Below are 19,756 nucleotides of genomic sequence, written 5' to 3'. Positions count from 1 at the left end.
TCTCCCCATTTCCACTGGCTCCTGCTCTCTCTATAGATAAGCTCGAAAGAAAGAAAGAAAGAAAGAAAGAAAGAAAGAAAGAAAGAAAGAAAGAAAGAAAGGAAAAGAAATACAACCAATTTCTGTACATTGATTTTATATCTTACAACTTTACTGAGCTCATTTATTTGTTTTAGATTTTTTTTTAATTGTTCTAGTACTTTTTCGTGAACTCTTTAAGGCTTTCTGTATGGTGTCACATCATCTACAAATAGTGACGGTTTTATTTATTCCTCTCCAGTTTGGATGCCTTTTGTTTTCTGTTTGTTTGTTTGTTTTGCCTAATTGCTGTGTGTAGGACTTCCAGTACTACATTGAATGAAGTGGCAAGAGTGGACATCTTTCTCTTATTCCTAATCTTAAAGAAAAAGCTTTCAGCTTCTTAATGTTGTATATGATGTCAGCCATGGGTTTGTCATATATGCCTTTTGTTATGGTGATATATGTTCCTATACTCATTATGTTGAGAGTATTTATCATAAATGTTAAATTTTGTCAAGTGATTTTCTGCATCTGTTGAGATGATCATATGATTTTTCCTTTTCCTTTTGCTAATGTAGTATATCACATTGAGTGGCTTGTTGATGTTGAACCATTGTGCATCCCTGTATAAATCCTGATTGTGTTATATGATACTATTGATGTATTGTATTCAGTTTGCCAATATTTTGGGGGGATTTTGCATCTATATTCATCAGGGACATTGACTTCTAATTTTCTTTTTCTTTTCTTTCTTCCTTTCCTTTCTTTTCCTTTTCTTCCTTTCTTTCCTTCTTTCCTGTCCTTTCTCTTCCTTTCTCTCTCTCTCTCCCCCTCCTCCCCTCTCCCCCACCCACCTTCCTCCCCCCATCTCTCACCTTCCTCCTCACCCATATTCCTCCCTTCCTTCCTTCCATCTTGTAATGTCTGGTTTTGGTATCAGGGTACTGCTAGCCTCTTCAACTTTTTGGAACAGTTTGAGAAGTATAGGTAGTAACACTTTAAATATTTGGTAGAATTCACCTGTGAAGCCATATGGTCCTAAACCTTTGTCTTGGGGGAATTTTTAAATTACTGATTTGATTTCATTACTTACAATCAATCTATTCAGATATTCTGTTTCTTTTTGATTCAGTCTTATAAGATTGTGCACTTCTAGTAATTTTATCCATTTCTTCTAGTTGTTTTTAATGTGTTTACTTATAATTATTCATAGTATTCTCTTATGATCCTTTGTACTTCTGTAGTATCCATTATAACTTCTCTTTCATGTTGGATTCTATTAATTTGATCCCTTTCTCTTTGTCTATTGATGAGTCTGGCTAGACATTTCCTGATTTTTTCTTTGCAAAGAACCAGCTTTTAGTTTCACTGAAATTTTAGGCTCTATTTTATTTATTTCTGCTCTGATCTTTGTCCATTTCTTTCCTTCTACTAAAGTTGGATTTGGTTTTGTTGTTGTTGTTGTTGCGATTATTTTTGCATTTTTTAAAAAAATTCTGGATCCTTTAGGGGTAAAATTAAATTGGGGGGGGTGATTTTTCTTATTTCTTGAGGTAGGCCTGTATCACGATGAATTTCCTTCTTGTCACTGCATTTGGTGCATCTCATAGATTTTGAAATATTGTATTTCTCGTAAGGTATTTTTTAAATTTCGATTCTTTGATTTCTTTGTTGACCTATTGATGGTTCAGTAGCATGTTGTTTTGCCTCCATGTATTTGTGTTTTTTCCAGTTTTCTTGTAACTAATTTTTAGTTTCATAATATCATAGTTAGAAAAGATGCATGATAGGACTTTAACATTCCTTAACTTACAGGTTCTGTTATGGCCTAACCAGTGACATATCAAGAAGAATGTACCATGTGCATCTGACAAGAAAATGTATTCAGTAGTTGGATGAAATATTGTGTGTATACATACATACATATATATATGTATATATGTATGTATTAAGTCCAACTGGTCTACTCTGTATTTTAAGGCCATTGTTTTCAAATTGATTTTCTGTCTGGGTGATCCGTTGACGTAAGTGAGATATTAAAGTCCTTACTAATATTGTCTTATTGACAATTTCTTTCTTTATGTCTATTACTGTTTGCTTTATATATTTAGGTGCTTCTATCTTGGATGCATAAATATTAGTGAATGTTATGTCTTCTTCTTAGAGGACATTATTATTATGTAATATCCTCCTTGTCTTTGTAACAGTGTTTATTTTAAAGTTTATTTCATCTGGTATGAGTATTGCTAATCCAACTCTTTTTCTTTCCATTTTCATAGAATATATTTTCCCATTGCTTTGTTTTCAGTCTGTGTATGCCTTTTGGTTTGAAATATGTCTTGATTGTACTATAGAACTGGGTCTTATTTTTTGTTTTTTTTAAAATGTATAATTAATTAGCATATGATGTTATATTAGTTTGAGGTGTAGAAGTATAATGATTCACCAATTCTATACATTACTCATTACTCATCATTTTAAGTGTACTCTTAATCCTCTTTATCTGTTTCACTCACCCAGGTCCCCTCTGGTGATTGTTAATTTGCTCTCTACATTTAAGAGTGTTTTTTGGTTCTCTCTCTCTCTCTCTCTCTCTCATTTTTTCCCTCTTTTGTTTGGCTTCTTAATCTCACATAAGAATGAAATCATATGGGTTTATCTTTCCTTATCTGACCTGTTTCACTTAGCATTATACATTCTAGGTATATTCATATTGTCGTCAGTGGCAAAATCTCATTCTTTTTATGACTCAGTAATATTCCATTGTGTATCTATACTATATCTTCTTTATCCACTCATCAATTGACATTTGGGTTGCTTCTATATCCTGGGTATTGTCAATAATGCTGCCATAAACATAGGGGAACATGTATCTCTTCAGATTAGTATTTTGTTTTCTTTGGATAAATATCCAGGAGTAGGATTACTGGATCATATGGTAATTGTATTTTAAATTTTTGAGAAACCTCTGAACTGCTTCCTACAATGGCTCTCTTATTTTGTTATTGTTTCCATTTTTTTTTATTTATTCAGCCACTGTACGTCTTTTGATTAGAGCATTTAGCCCATTTACATTTAAAGTAATTATTGGTAAGTATGTACTTACAGCTATTTTCTTAATTCATTTATAGTTGTCTTTGTAGTTCTCCATTCCCTTCTTCTCTTGGACTTACTTTATGATTTGATGGCTTTCTTTTGTATTATGTTTAGGTTTCTTTATCTTTATTTTTTGTAAATCTATTGTAGGTTTTTAGTTTGTAGTTACTATGAGGTTCATACATACTGATATATCTATACAGTAGACTATTTTACACTGCTCAAATGCATTCTAACAGCGCTGCATTTTTATTTCCCCACCCTGTTTTTTTAATGACATATTTTACATCTTTGTGTGTGTGTGTGTATCCTTTAACTACCAATTGTGTTACAGGTGATTTCACTATTCCTTGTCCTTTAAGCTTCATACCGGCTTTTTAAGTGGCAAATCCATAGTCTTTTATGTTTATATACATATATGCCTTTGCCAGTGACATTTGTTCTTTCATATACTTTCCTATTTCTAATCATTGCTTTTGTTTTTCGATTAAACAAGACCCTTTAACATGTCTTGTAAGGCTAGTTTACTAGTGATAAACCAATTTTTGTTTTGCTGGGAAACTTTATCTCTCCCTCAGCTGTGAATGATAACCTTGCCAGGTAGAGTATTTCTGGTTGTAAGTTTGTTTGTTTGTTTTTCCTTTTAGCACTTTAAATATCCTGTTACTTTACTCTTTCCTGCAAAGTTCTGCTAAAAAATCAGCTTATAGACTTATAGTGTTTTTCTATATGTAGATAATTTGTTTTTCTTTTGCTGCCTTTTAGATTCTCTGTTTACCTTTAACTAATTCTTGTACATCATCTAACCTTTTGTTGCTTCCCCGTTGTGTATTTTCATTTTGGTTACCATATTTTGTAGCTTTGATTGGTTCTTTCTTCTATTTTCTCTTTGTTGAAGTCCATCCTCATTGTGTTCTTGCATTTTTCTCTCACTTTTGTTAAGCAGTGTTATGACCATTACTTTGAAGTCTTTATCAGGTAAATTACTAATCTCTATTTTATTAGTCTTGTGTGTGGTTTTTTCTTATCCTTTTATTTGGAACCTATTTCTGTGTCTCCTCATTTTGATTGATTTTCCACATTAAACAAACACATAAAGATATTATGAATTAGGTGATATAGCTACCTCTACCAGTCTTGAAGGAGTGGACTTGTGTCTGAGTATTATTTTTTAATGAACTGTGTATGCCATTATCAAGCCAGCTGGGGCTGAAGCTAGCACAGGCTGGAGGTGATCCCAAGATGTGTAGCACTGGGCTGCCTTGATGTGATTGCTGGAGCTGGCGTTTGCCAGGAACCCAAGGTGCATTGGGCAGCCCTGGTAGGCCAGATAGAGTGCCTGGACCCCACTCTCACCTGTGCTATTAGTGTGGAGAAGGAACATAAAAAATGGGGGCGCCTGGGTGGCTCAGTGGGATAAGCCGCTGCCTTCGGCTTAGGTCATGATCTCAGGGTCTTGGGATTGAGTCCCACATCAGGCTCTCTGCTCAGCAGGGAGCCTGCTTCCCTTCCTCTTTCTCTCTGCCTCTCTGCCTACTTGTGATCTCTGTCTCTCTGTCAAATAAATAAATAAATCTTTAAAAAAAAAAATGGTGCTCACCAGCACCTCTGACTCTAGAAAGGTTGCTAGCAATTTCCTACCTGTGTCTCAGATTCTCTAAGGTTAGTAAATCAATTTTTGTTTTTTTTCTCATGTAGACTCTAGTTGCCCTTTAATCTACTGGGGTTTTTGTTTTTTGCTTGTCCATTTGCCTGCTTGCTTTTTGCTGTTCCCCAGGGCAGGGGAGAGTCTGTTCACAGACCCTTTAGTCATATCTGTCCCTACTGCAGGTATCACATCAGGGAGTGGAGTTCCTGTCATTACTATGTCTCTGTCTCTTCTACCCTTGTCTTTGTGGTCTTTCTAGTGTGTGTCATGCAGAAGCGGTTCAGTTGGCCAGTAGTTCTTTGGAGAAAGCACTCTACATGTAGATGTAGATTGGGTGTGTCTGTGAGAGAAAGTGAATTAAGGGTCTTCTTAAGCCAGGTTGGATGGACCCTCTGTTCATAAGACTTTTTTTTTTTTTTTTTCAAGAAAGTAACATGTTGCCAATTAAAATAGGTTTGAGTTTTTCTTGCTTTATTCTCTTGGTATAACCTCATGTAATAACTAAATAATTTCTATATAGGTTTTTGGTTTATTTTTTAGATTTTCTTAAAATTATTTATTTGACAGAGATCACAAGTAGGCAGAGAGGCAGGCAGAGAGAGAGAGGAGGCAGGCTCCCTGCCAAGCAGAGAGCCTGATGTGGGACTCGATCCCAGGACCTTGAGATCATGACCCAAACTGAGGGCAGAGGCTTAACCCACTGAGCCACCCAGGTACCCCTCTAAATAGTTTTTCCTCTAATTTTTGTAACAAAACAGTTGGATATACCTACTTTCTGCATTTTTCTGATAAGCAGATGAAATATTTTAAATAAGTTACTGAAGAAAACACAAATTAAGAATTGATACCATTGAAATTAATGAATAACTTTTTCACCAAAATTTTTGGGGAATGAATTGACCACTCTTCTAAGTTACATACGTGGCTCACCTGTAAAATACCTGTATATGGAAATATTCTCATTCTTCCCTTTCTAGTTCTAGCACTACGTGGAAACAAGTTTGAGTTTGTCTTTCACTGTGTCCTCTTGCAATATATTTATTTCTGCAGTGACAGGCTAGAGAGAAAAGTAGTATATACATGGTTAGATGATGTATAAATTTATTTCAGTACAAATTGAAAATCCACTGCACCACTGTTAGTAATTGACCTTTAAATGCTCTTCAGGTTATCAATCCAGATATTTTCAATGATGGTACACTGGAAATAGTTTAATACCAGTTGGTGTGAAAGTAGCTCATTTGCATTAATTAATGTGGAAAGGTCTGGTATATGAAAATATTTTATTACAAAGAGTGGCATTGTCAATGAGGTTGGTACTCTAATCAGAGGTATATTATGGGGAAAGTTCCGTGTCAAATAATTGGGAAACTTGGGTTATGGAGTATCATTGAAATGAAATTTGCATTATAGACATCTCATGAACATCTAAGAACAACTTGAAGGGGGTTTGTTTATGATGAACAGTTAATTTATTTAACAGGGAATATATCAGAGAATGATTTATTCTGCTCACTCAAAGATCTCCTATTGTCTAATAAAGTATATTCTTCTTGTGCTGGCTGTTGATAATATTTAGCCCAGTTAGATTATATTCTGGGCACAGCAGTCCTACCTGAAATTGAGAATTGATGCCCAGGTAATTTTTAGTGTGCTGTCTGCTTTTAAAACTTGAATTGCCAGCCACCCATTTTCTCAAATAAAATAAATGTATTAAATGGAAACATATTTACCTAATACAATCTCCCATTAGATTTCTACTTACATTCTCTGCTGAAAGTATCATATTTCAATTCATGGTGGCTGTACTATTCAATTCAAAGTGAGTACATGATGAATGCTAAAATTGCCCAAATAAAATCCCACTTTCCAGATTGGAACACAACTAGACCCCATTAAGGCCAGGAAAAAATATAAATATTACTTTACTATGTATCTGTGTGGTGATGGCATCATGATGCCCATAGGTGAACAGAATGACTAAATTGGTTTTTTGGCAGATAGTCTTTTTTCCTATTAGCAAGTTTATTTTAATTGTTTTTTTAATATAGGTTCTGGCATAAATAGAGCTGAATTTGAGCAATGTCTAAAGTTTTATCTTTCTCACCATCTTTTTATCTGTTTCACCATATTCAGTATTTTGCTATGTCTACCACTCACCATAATTGTGATACGATTAAAGAATCCTGTATGTGTGTGTGTGTGTGTGTGTGTGTGTGTGTGTGTGTGTGTGTGTTTATTTGGTACCACATTAAAATAGTCCTCACATGTTTGGAATCTGTAAGATTTAGATTCCAGTCTTGGTTTGACTAATTTTATATCCTAGATGAATAACATCTAAAAGTTTATGATGAATGTTAGATTAGAAAATGAATGAAATTTAGGGTGCCTGGGTGGCTCAGTGGGTTAAAGCCTCTGCCTTTGGCTCAGGTCATGGTCCCAGGGTCCTGGGATGGAGCCCCACATCGGGCTCTCTGCTCAATGGGGAGCCTGCTTCCTCCTCTCTCTCTCTGCCTATCTCCTCTACCTACTTATGATCTCTGTCTATCAAATAAATAAATAAAAATCTTAAAAAAAAGAAAATGAATGAAAGTAGATTAAAATAGTCATCAATGAATATTAATATAACTTTAATTTCCTCCCATATTTATTTTTCCTTTCAACAGTTCTTGTTCAATATTCACAAAGGTTTTTTTCTTACAGAGTTTTATAACTGTTTCTGTAGAACTGCTGCTTCTAATTTTAATTGTATTTACTACATTAGAGTATCCTTCTAGTCTAGTTCTTCACTGTGTAATATAGATAAAATTTTTCCAGCAACAGAGTCACTACTTATTCGTTTTAAAAGGTATTCCATTATCCTAGAACAAACTTGGCATCGTTATACCATTTACTTCCAAGAGAAACAAGTGCCCTTTTGCCTATACTGTCTTTTCTCTCACTGGCATTCTTTCATAAATGGTATTTACTCAGAGACTTGCTTCTTCACATTCTAGTTTTCCTAACTGTTTGAGTCAATGGCAAATCCATAATCCTATTTTAAATATTCTCCAGGCCATGAAAACGCATGCTATTTATACCAATTCGGCAGTTAAACTGCAGTGCAGAAAAAGCTTTGGCACCCTGAGATATAAACCTCTGGTTTAATCGTAAATTACTAGAGTGCCCTGTTCTTCTTTCTTGTAAGTGTAACTCTCCTTGACATGAATCTCCATAGAGTGTTAGGTAATAACTGATAGTCCAAGAAAAAAAATTGTGAAAAACAGCTAAAGGAGAAGGGGATTTACATTTTTAATCTGATCTATTAGATCATCTTTCCAAAATGAAATCTCTCTTCACTGTGGTAATCACAATTAATTCATGCCTACTCCTGTCAATAAATTTTTGGATGATGGCTTAATAGGTCTTTCAGAAATGAATCTTTTGCAAAGCGGGAGCAGTGCTTCCTGTCCCAGCTCCCTGAAAAAGAATGTGCACAGAGATTAAGTCACAGTAATCAGACAGACGTGAGCTTGAATTATTGTTCTGTCCCATACTCAAACTTTCAGTGCTTCCAGAGCCTATTATGTGAATTATGAATGATAGTATCCATTTCCTAATGTGCATTTAAATGTTAAATAATATATTTAAAGCACTTAGAAGAGTCCGATATATAGTATATGCTCAATTCAAGAATTGTTACTGTTATAGTTACAATCTTGAAGCCAAAAAGTATAATTGCAGATTTATTATCTACAAATCTTAATTTAACCATGACCTGCAACAGAGTATTCCAAACTAATGTAATGCTGCTTAACCTTGTCACCCTGACTGGATCAAGGGCTCCTTGGAGACAGAAATTACGTTTATTATGGTTTTTGCGTTTGGCAAGGTACTTAACATATAAGCTTGCGCATAATTAATATTCCATAAATATTTATAAACTGACAGATAAAATATAATAATAAAAATATCAACTTATATTCTTTTGTGTTATATCCTGTTCTTAAAATAATCTTTATTATCACAATCTTTTTTTTTTCTAATAGTGCTTAGTGCAGGGCTTGTGTCAAAGAAATTGCTTAACAGATATTTGTTAAATGAATGGCAGTAGCTAGTTTTCATTTATAAAACATGAATGCCACCATTCTGGAGAACTTCTGTATTTTTCTTGCATCCCAAGTTCTTGCAGCCCTTGAATATGCTTGCTTTTTTTTTTTTCCCCTCCAGTTATATATCATGCTACGTCTACATTACTAGTACAGTTGATCTTCACTATTTCTGGATTCCAGATTTCCAAATACCTGTTTTCTAAAATTTATTTGTAACCTCAAAATCAACCCTCACTGTGCTTTCTTAGGCATTCCCAGGCAGTGCACAGCCACAAAACATTTTAGCAGCCTGATAGATACACCTTTTCCCAGCTGAGATCAAACAAGATGACACTCTGCCTCCTTGTTTCAGCTATCATACCTTAAATTAATGTCGCTTTCATGGTTCTTTCAATGTTCCAGTTTTCACACATCTGTGCTTTTTGCTGCAGGTTTGCTGTTTAAAATGCCCCCTAAGCAGAGTGCTGAAATGCTGTGTTGCTAGGTGCAAGAGAATGTGATGTGCTCTATTGGGAAAGCACACATGTCAGATAAACCGTATTCCCCATGAGTTACAATGCTGCTGGCCATGAGTTCAGTGTTAGGGAATCAACAATATTAAATATTAAATACAGCATCTTTACAAAGAAATACACATGAAACAAGGTTATGTACTGATGGGTTGATGAAAACGTTGCAACCAGACACTCACAGGAACCTAACCCTGTATTTCTTCTAGGAGGCTAGGGTTCAGTATTTGCTAATTCGCTGTTTACCGTGACTTATAGAATAAAACTATAGCAAATAACAAGAACCAATCACTCTTAGTGATAGACACTTAAGTAATCAGCCTCTTCTTGAGGTTCCCAAAGTAATGTAGAAATGATAAGGATGAGCTTGCATTGTTGGATCTTAGGAAGCTTTCTGTACCACCCAGTACCTTTGGCATCATGAGGTTTAATGATTGGGCATCCCAAGGTCAGCTTCCAGGAATAAGCTTTGATCAAGTTTTTACATAGTATTTTTCAAGTTTGCCCCACTCCCACTACCTTTGCCATAACCATTCACACTGTGTAACAGGCAGTGGAACATTATTTGCAGAGATGCAATGAATATGTGATTTGTGGCTGTGAAATGTCTTTCTCCCTAAGGATCTCATCAGATGTTCAGTTTGGCTCTCATTATGCAGCAGCCAATCATTACAGGAAAAAGACTGTTCCTAACCTTTGTAACTCCAATTTTATCCTCTCAAATCCTGAAATAAGACTTACCTAGCTAATATAGAAGAGGAATCTAGGATAAAAGGAAATGAGGAAACGACGATAATAATAATAGACATACTATCCAAGGAGTGGGGAGTAGGGAGGAGAGAAATGGAGAGATAGAGAGAAATGCAGATTAACACAGTGAATTTAAACCAATGCACCTTAATACAGGTGTTCAGTAAAGCTAGATACAATTCTCTTTGAAAAAATGTCCCTTTTGAAATCTCTGTAACACTATACAAACATATAAAAGGAAACCTCTACCTCTAACCCTGTCCAAGATCCCTTCTACTGCATACTGGTTATATTCTCTTGTGGGCATAGAGTACTTTTTTAATGATCGAAAATTAAAAACAAGAAGTATTTGAGATATACTGGGAGTAAGCACGCATATGTGTGTGCACATGTGCATACACAAATGCACACATATGCACAGACATACACACACCAAAGATGAGCGGATTTACAGGAAAGCTGTAAGCTAGGAATAAAGGGCTACCTTCTAATTATCTGCAGATGGCAAGCTCTGGTTTTGTAAGACACATGTAGAGGAGGTGAAACCCTGTGACTTGTTACTAACACCCGTTCTGGGTTTGTACACAAGTCAAGATTAATTTTGTTATTGTAGTCTTCCACCTCAGCACATGAGCAAAAGGGAAAATGTGTTGGGCTAAGAACTATATGAAGCAAGAAGTACCTCATTCGGAGGACTTTGTTTGGATTCCTTTGGATTCGTACATTAAGAAGAGCCAGAAATCTCTATAACAAGAATTCTAGGAAGAGAGCAAAATTCAGTTGTTACATCTTGTTTGACTTGATTGTTTTGGCCTTATTTAACCAAAATAATAATGCACAGGAACTCTTTCTCTCAAAATGCATGTGCACTTAGCATTCAGCTACAGTGTGTTAGGTAATTAACAGACAGGGTGAATAGACAGACTCCTTTTACCCATAACATCACTGGCACATTTGTTTGCTTGGAAGATGAAGCGCTCACTTGGCAGTTTGCTTTGGCAACAGGACTTTCTGAGATGGGGAAAAAAATGTTTGTAGAGGTAGTCACATTATTTATCTTTTGTCAGCTATAGTAGTAAATTCAAGGTTTAAAATTTGTAGTCAAATATGTAATTTTATCGAATACAGTGTGAATGCCAGAAGAGACACCAGGAAAAATTATTTTTGTTTCTACAACCATAGAGCAATGGCAATCTTAGATTTAACAGTTACATTTACAGGAATAGGAGAATAAAGCTTCATTATAAAACACAATACTATAATAAAGGGTAGAACAATTGCAATTTCCATGCAAAGAGACAACACTAATATTTCCTCACCAAATATGTGGCCAATCATGTGTAATTGAAGCTATTACTGCAGAAAGAAGAAATAAAAATTTGACTTCTAGGAAGTTTTCATTGACAGTATTATAATACTTGTGCAGTGTATAGCTACTACAGGAATCAAAAAGCTTTTCTGTAAAAATGAAAGTATTGATGTTAGTTTTCCCCTCAGATGTCCTGGGGAGGGAAAGGGAGAAATAGAAAAAGTTCAGGATATACGAGAGGAATTGGTCTAGTGTGACTGAAGCATAGACTAGGTAAAGGAAAGTAGTGGACGGGAAAGCTGGAAAAGCAGGTAGAACCTGAATTATCACTATCTTCAAACATCGATGAAGCAGCTTGAGCTTTATTTTATAGGCAGTGAGGAATCCTTTAGCATTTCGAATGAGACAGCAATATAATCACAATTATACTAAGAATAGAGTGGATTGAGTAAGTAGATTGAACTGACCATCAGAACCGTCATGAAACTCCTGGAGGAAGGCTCAGAACTATAATATTTCACATTTTGATTTCTCTCTAAAATCAGTTCTTAGATTTCCTCAATTTGATTGAGAACATGTCTACACCTTAACATGGAGCTTTTATTCTAAAGTAAGGTCCATAACTCTTTTTTTCTTTTTTTTTTTAATTTCAGATTTTTCATTATTCTTATACCGCTTCATATGTGATTTACAACATACACACTAGGTAAGTTCTTTGGTTTTCCGGTTTTCATGAGCAATTGTCCAGCTAAATTATTGACATAAATGTCAACTTGTTCATGTAAAAATATTTACCTTTTTTCAAGGGAAGTTTGGGAGTTAAATCCTCCAGAAGTAGAGGACTCCGTCTTGCAGTATGCGGCCTGGGGTGTCCAAGGGCAACAGCTGGTAAGCACAGGCACTGGTCCTCACCACATGCTATCAGCCATGTTCCTGTGGAAAATATTTACAGAAACCACTTCCTTGTGCACATTTCCTACTACACTTGATGTTTTCTATTTACATCTTTTATCTAGTATTCCAATTTAAGAATCTATCAGGTAATACCAGTATCATTTTTTCAAATTAATTAAAGAGGAAAAAAAGAGCTTGTAAAATAATGGGCGATTAAACTGCTAGTTCATAATGAAACCTAGAAGAGAGCCAGGAATACTGAGTTCTAGTTCTGCGGATTTCCACTCCATATGTTGTCAAGTTTATTTCCTCTGAAAGCATTGTTTAGGGTGGATGTTTAAGAAAGTGATTTACACTTGACAGTGGTCTCTTAGGGGAATATTTCTTGAAATATTAGATTTTCAAATTTTCACAGACTCGATAGAATTACTAAAAAGAATTACTAAATTACTAAAAAGAATGACTGATCCATAAAAGCAGTTTGACTAACACCATATTCTTGTCCTTGTCTCATGAAAAGTCTTAAAGACTTTAAGGGGATAGATACTGCTCAGAAAGTGGTATTTCTTGGTTATACAGTGTATGAGTGCTCAAATGTGATACATGCTGCCAAATGGATTTCCAAATTGCTTGAGTGTTTATACTACTGCCAATGACAGTGTAAGGGTTCCCTTTCTATGCTATATTCTTATCAACACCTACCTGGCTTTTCCAGACTATCATATCATATTGTTTCTTAGTAATAACATTATTGCTTCTTCCATTCCAATTTTTATATTTTCTGTTTTATTAAAATGTTCTTGCAATGGATAGATTATAAACAGCATGTTCGCCTTTACTTTTGTATATTTAAAAAAATTTATAACAGTGTATTTAGCATAACTATATAGGACTATCTCTGGGCCCATTCCATTACAATAGTCCTAAAAGTGGCAGTAGAAGATGCATAGGATATGCTAGATATGGAGATACCAGTTTTGGTTTAGAGAAGGCATGAATCAGTGCATCTGTGGACTGTGGTGAGTGGGCAGCCAGAAATGGGCAGGGGCTCTAGTCCTGCATGTTTTACTCTGATGCTGTCAACAAGAGAGCTTGTCTGTTATGCCAAAGGCAGATCCCAAACACCCAAACTTCTAGAAACTAGAAACCCTAGACAACTTCTTATTTGTGTCACTGGAGAGTCCTTAGGAAACTCTTTGAAACTTTTGTTTTAAACAACACTCATTCTTCAAGTCTTAGAGAAACCTACACCTGTGCCAAAATAATAATTTGATACCCTTGAGCATGTAGTATTAATTACATGCATTTTCTTTGAAGATTCCTCCTTGTTACTAATTACTTATTCTTTAATACAGTCGGAAAAGTCATAGGAAAAAAGACTGAATGTTGACAAAAATCATAGATCTTCTCATGGGAGTCAATTTTTATGTGCTTATATCCTGGGTCCATTGCTTACTAACTATTGACCTTGAGAATATTATTTAATCTGTCTGACTTCCTTTCCTTATCTTTGACATTGTGGCAGTAACAGTACTTCACCAACAGTGCTAGTCTGGTGTTTAATGTATAAATATAAAAGCACTTTGAATAAAATCTGTATTTTTATTATTTTAAAATATTAATTTAAATAAAATTATTACTTAAATATTATTTTAAATAAAAAATATTTTAAAATATCTTTGTCACTTGAAATTGAACTTGTCTAGGAGGTTTAGTTTCACTAGTTGTTTGGAAAATGAAGCCTAAGTTCTTTGTAATGGCATAGCCCAACATCCTTTGGGAAAGTTTTGGGATAAAGCCCATATTTGTCAAGGTTATTTTGGGTGCAAATGTAAACATAAATTCAATATAAATTGAAGGACACATCTCCACAAGTGCTAATGGTCCATTTCCTGTGAAATGACAGGCTTTGTCGATATTTGAAGCCATCAGCAAACTCAGCAATATGATTTTATTAGAGATGAGTCATTATAATACCTTAATTAGTTTTGTGTTAAATTAATTAAGGAGTCCTGTAGTGTTTATAAACTAAAGACAATTAATTTCTCATCCTTAATTCTCAGTTTCTAATTTTATTTGCTATAAAAGAAATCCCTGGCTGTATAGGAGAGAGGTAAGAGATTGACATAATTTATGGATAAGAGGGTCTGAATTACAACGCACAAGGAGAATTTTTCAGTAACAACAGACATGGGAGAAGTGAATTTGATGCAGCAAACTTTGTGGGAAAAAAATAAAACTCTGACACAGTACGACATGCACTATTTAGAGCAAGTGGTGAGTAGATCACTTTAGTTATAGCAAATGTTTTATTAAAAGAAATGGTGGTCCTAAAACAGGAAAAATATCTTAATCATTCAACTGGAAAGGCTTCTGGTTTAAGAGGGTATGTCCTTTTTCTTTTCAAAAATAATTTTGTTTATAAAAAATAAAAAATTATATAACAAAAAGTGAGGAAAAAAAATAATTTTGTCTTATAAAAAGTTAAAATCACTCATTGTAGGACATGTTCAAAATTTGTATATGAATTCATAGAAAAACCACATGTAAAAATAAAATACACTTATCTTATACCACAAGAATTTAAAGATTTTGAAAATCAGATGAACAGGTTTGAGCTTGAGCAGGGAAACATGATTTCACTGATTAGAACTTGAAATCTAAAATTAAAAAATCCTCAGCTCAAGGCCAGATCTCTTTTGCATTTTGTGATGTAAGGAAGGTTGCCAGTTCTAAGGTTGAACTTACTTATATTAAAAATGACAGAAACTCACAACCACTCACAGTTAGATTTGAAGTTAAGATAGGGCATGTGCACAAGTCAAGATTCTCCAGAAAACAGAACCAATATTGTTTGTGTACACACACACACACACACACACACACACACACACACAGATTCTGTCTAAAGGGAAGGTGGTAAGAGAGAGAGATTTTAAGGAATTGGCTCATGAGATTATGGAGCAGTCTGGCAGTCTAGAAACCCAGAGAAGAGTTAATTTTATAATCTTGAGCTGCAGTCCTGAGGCAGAAGTCCTTCAGGAAACCTGTTTTTGCTGGTAAAGCCTTCTACTGATTGGATAAGGACTGCTCACATTATTCTTTTCTAAAAATCAACTAATTGTAAATGTCATCACATCTACAAACTGCTTTCATGAAACATGTTTGACCAAGCAGCTGCATGCCATATACAGCCAACTTACCCATAACATTAGCCATCGCAGCATAGTAACTGCTTAATGAATGGTAGCCATCACTTCGATAGCTGAGCCCACTTGTCCTTTCCTGCAGTAACACACTGGAATTCCGTTGTATCATCTTCCGCCTAAATATCCCTTCTTCACTCGCTCGCCACTCTAATCCACCCAGCATCTGCAGAGGTATGTGTTAAAAATGCAGGCTCTTAACAACTCCCACAGGTTATAAAATGTCACTGATGTGACACACCAAATGGAGCTAAGGTGACACGTTGTCTGGCTCCTGCCACTCCATCGCAGAGCGGAAGCACAGATTTTTCTCCACACGGACCAAACTCTTTGCAGTTTCCAGAGAGTAACATATTGCTCCTTTGTGCCCCTGAGTCATTCCTCTTTGTGTACCAGGTCATTATTTTCTTTTCACCTGAAGTCTTTGTCCAAAGACTAAAATGCAAAATGCTAAATATTCATCTTCTCTGATACTTTTTCTCCAATATTTATATAGGCTAAGTGAATGACTTACTTCTCGGGATTCTAACATTCTTCTAGTTCAAATTACTTAATATTTTATTTACTTACATTGCTGTCTTCCACAATCATTTCCAGAGCAGATAGAATACAGAAGATGCTAAACATATCCCTCTTTTCCTCCCACCCTTTTTCTCTATCTCTCTGTCTCTGTCTTCCCTCCTCTTCCTCCTTCTTTGTAAATGTCCATTTTAACAGGAGGCAAAATGTAGGTCTATTAAATAATCTGGTTCCATTGAGCAATGAATGAAAGGCTGACAGCTGTTTGCATGGGTGATCGGATACTGCAGAGGGTTTTGAAGATGACATGATGTAAAGAGAATTCCTGCATGAAGGGATAGGTCTGGTGGAAGAGCTCAGGTTAGACTGTGAGCAATTGACTTTATAGGCAGAGAGCTAGGTTTAGAGGCTACTGTTATAATCTGGAGCTGAATTATAAATACCACATTTAAGAGATAAATATATCGACTGTTAAGCTGAGATACTAAATTTGATCACAGTCCAGCAACAAAAATTGTTTTCTGTTCATTTAAATACATTATATTATGCAAATATTATATCAGTCTATTTCTATACTTAGTATACAAGTATTTCTAAATCTCATTTTAGACTCCTGATTTCTTAAACCACTTTACTGAGAATAAATAAAGATTGATACATACAAATGGCTGTACTTTGCAGTGGGTACATACAAAAGAATATACATATTTTGTGTAAGACTTGATGAGACGGAGATAAGTAGACACCTATGAAACCACTATCACATTAAACAGCATAAATATATCCATCATGTCCAAAAGTTTCCCATGGCCCTATCCATTTTTTTGTGTGGTGAAAGCATTTAATGTGACATAGACTCTTTCTTTGATATTGCTTATATTTTTTCAGTGTATTTAGGATAAAATAAAATTATCATACCCATCCTACCAATGGCATAAAGTTTAAAAAATATCCAGTGTTTTACTTATCACAGTTTAGGCATTTGAAGAAACCACCTCTTCTATATTTTATTACCTATGTCATTGAAAAATGTAATATTTTAGATAATTTCTCCAAATACAAATGTAAATTATCAATACTTCCTATCACCTGCATTTTCACTATTACTAGATATTTAATCTAAAAGTACATTAAAATCTTATGAAATTTGTGATGGTTCCATGCCTCTAGGAAATTTTCAATTTCCTTAGGATGTCTACATCTTCATTAGTAGAAATTTTTAAAAATTTCATGGGCTTTTCTAGTAGGACCTTAGTCTTTTTGGATTTAAAGGTGGTGTCGTTGAAATCTCAAGTTTCCTACTAAGAATCAAAATGTGTTTACTTAACATTCTATTCAGTACTCATTTTTTTCAGTATAAAGGTAATTATCTTAATTATCATTAAAAATATAATGACATTATAAATATCATTAAAAATATATGACAGGCATATACAAATGTAAGATATACAATGCATACACTCATACATACCACATACACAGACATATCACATACACATACACACCACATGCACATGAACACACACACACACACACACACACACACACACTCTGCTGCTCATGTCATGTACATTTTGGGGTGAAACTCTTGGGCCTAGAGTCCTGGCATACTCAAGGTGTCATAGAAATAGATAAAGAAAAAAGGACTTCAAGTCAGGTCTTTGCTGTGGTATGCGCGGTGCTCATTCCTAGTATATTAATTGGTGCAGGAAAACTTTTAGGCAGTGAAACCAGAAAATTTATACCATTAACATTCTCAAGTATTTACTTGCAATGACTGTTTCCCATTTAAATGAATTTTAAGCATTTTTTTTTTTTGCCTCATTCATCTTCATTAGTGGAGATAATTGAAAACAAATTACCTTTTTCATGTTATCTGTAACAAAATTTAATGTTCCTGTTTTTGTTCCAGAAACTAAAAGAAGTCACTCTTCACACATTTAATACTAGGCACACCTAAGTTAGAATGGGTTTCACTTCAAATTTGACATGAGGAAAATTAATACCAAGAAGCTGATATAATTTCTTTACTCAGTGTTAGACTGGAAATAATCTAGTGAACTGTAATAAGATAACTGTTTGGATTTAACAAAAACAACTTAAATAAAACACCTTAAATTGTCCCAAATATTCTGGACTGATAAATTTGTAATATTTACATCATTTATTTATATATGTATATTTACATGAATGTATTATATACATAAATGTGACAGGAAATACATTTTCATACAAGTAAAATACTATAACAGTATAGGTGTGTGTACAGAAAAGGAAAATATATATATATACACACAATTAAAAAATATACTGTAAGGAAAATTAGTTTTCATTGCTGTGAAAATTACCTACATATCAGTTATGCACTTCTGTAGACCTCTAATTTTCTGATAATTATTTAAATAGGATATTTATGATTTTTTTTTAATCTAAGTTCAGAGATCTTTCAAAACAAATAGAAAATACAGTTCTGGGGCATCTCAGTGACTAAATTGGTTAAGCATCTAACTCTTGATTTCAGCTTAGATCTTGATCTCAGGGTCATGAAGAAAGAAAAAAAGAGAAAAAATACAGTTCTGTATTTTCTTAAAGGGGAAAAAAAAGAAAATACAGTTCTAATCCTCTGTAAACACACATTTCCTCTAGATAAGTGTTTAATATTTCAATATAAGGAGAAACTGAGCAACTTGCAAACTGTTAGATGTATTCACCTTTTTTTTTTCCTTTTCAGCATAACAGTATTCATTGTTTTTGCACCACACCCAGTGCTCCATGCAATACCTGCCCTCTCTAATACCCACCACCTGGTTTCCCCAACCTCTCATCCCCCGCCCTTTCAAAACCCACAGATTGTTTCTCAGAGTCCATAGTCTCTCATGGTTCATCTCCCCTTCCATTTCCCTCAATTCTCTTCTCCTCTCCATCTCCCCTTGTCCTCCATGCTATTTGTTATGCTCCACAAATAAGTGAAACCATATGATAATTGACTCTCTCTGCTTGACTTATTTCACTCAGCGTAATCTCTTCCAGTCCCGTCCATGTTGCTACAAAAGTTGGGTATTCGTCCTTTCTGATGGAGGCCTAATACTCCATAGTGTATATGGACCACATCTTCCTTATCCATTCGTCCATTGAAGGGCATCTTGGTTCTTTCCACAGCTTGGCGACCATGGCCATTGCTGCTATAAACACTGGGGTACAGATGGCCCTTCTTTTCACTACATCTGTATCTTTGGGGCAAATAACCCAGTAGTGCAATTGCAGGGTCATAGGGAAGCTCTATTTTTAATTTCTTGAGGAATCTCCACACTGTTTTCCAAAGTGGCTGCACCAACTTACATCCCCACCAACAGTGTAAGAGGGTTCCCCTTTCTCCACATCCCCTCCAACACACATTGTTTCCTGTCTTGCGAATTTTGGCCATTCTAACTGGTGTAAGTTGGTATCTCAGTGTGGTTTTAATTTGAATCTCCCTGATGGCTAGTGATGATGAACATTTTTTTCATGTGTCTGATAGCGATTTGTATGTCTACATTGGAGAAGTGTCTGTTTATATCTTCTGCCCATTTTTTGACATGATTGTCTGTTTTGTGTGTGTTGAGTTTGAGGAGTTCTTTATAGATCCTGGATATCAACCTTTTGTCTGTACTGTCATTTACAAATATCTTCTTCCATTCCGTGGGTTGCCTCTTTGTTTTGTTGACTATTTCCTT

At 34.9% G+C, this 19,756-nt stretch overlaps 1 protein-coding gene across 2 annotated transcripts in view; it reads left to right on the top strand.

The window, feature by feature from the left end:
- DPP10 (dipeptidyl peptidase like 10) overlaps window positions 1-19,756 on the top strand; it is a 646,930-nt gene that overhangs the window by 480,586 nt on the left and 146,588 nt on the right. For both annotated transcript variants that reach the window (XM_059166678.1, XM_059166679.1), the window contains exons 6-7: window positions 12,078-12,130; window positions 12,231-12,312. In XM_059166678.1, coding sequence (XP_059022661.1) covers window positions 12,078-12,130; window positions 12,231-12,312 — 135 coding nt within the window. The remainder of the gene's footprint in view (window positions 1-12,077; window positions 12,131-12,230; window positions 12,313-19,756) is intronic.

The sequence above is a fragment of the Mustela lutreola genome, chromosome 3 (genome assembly GCF_030435805.1).
Source record: "Mustela lutreola isolate mMusLut2 chromosome 3, mMusLut2.pri, whole genome shotgun sequence".
Taxonomy (NCBI): domain Eukaryota; kingdom Metazoa; phylum Chordata; class Mammalia; order Carnivora; family Mustelidae; genus Mustela; species Mustela lutreola.
The sequence above is the reverse complement of the archived record's forward strand: the minus strand, read 5'-3'. Positions and strand labels throughout refer to the sequence as shown.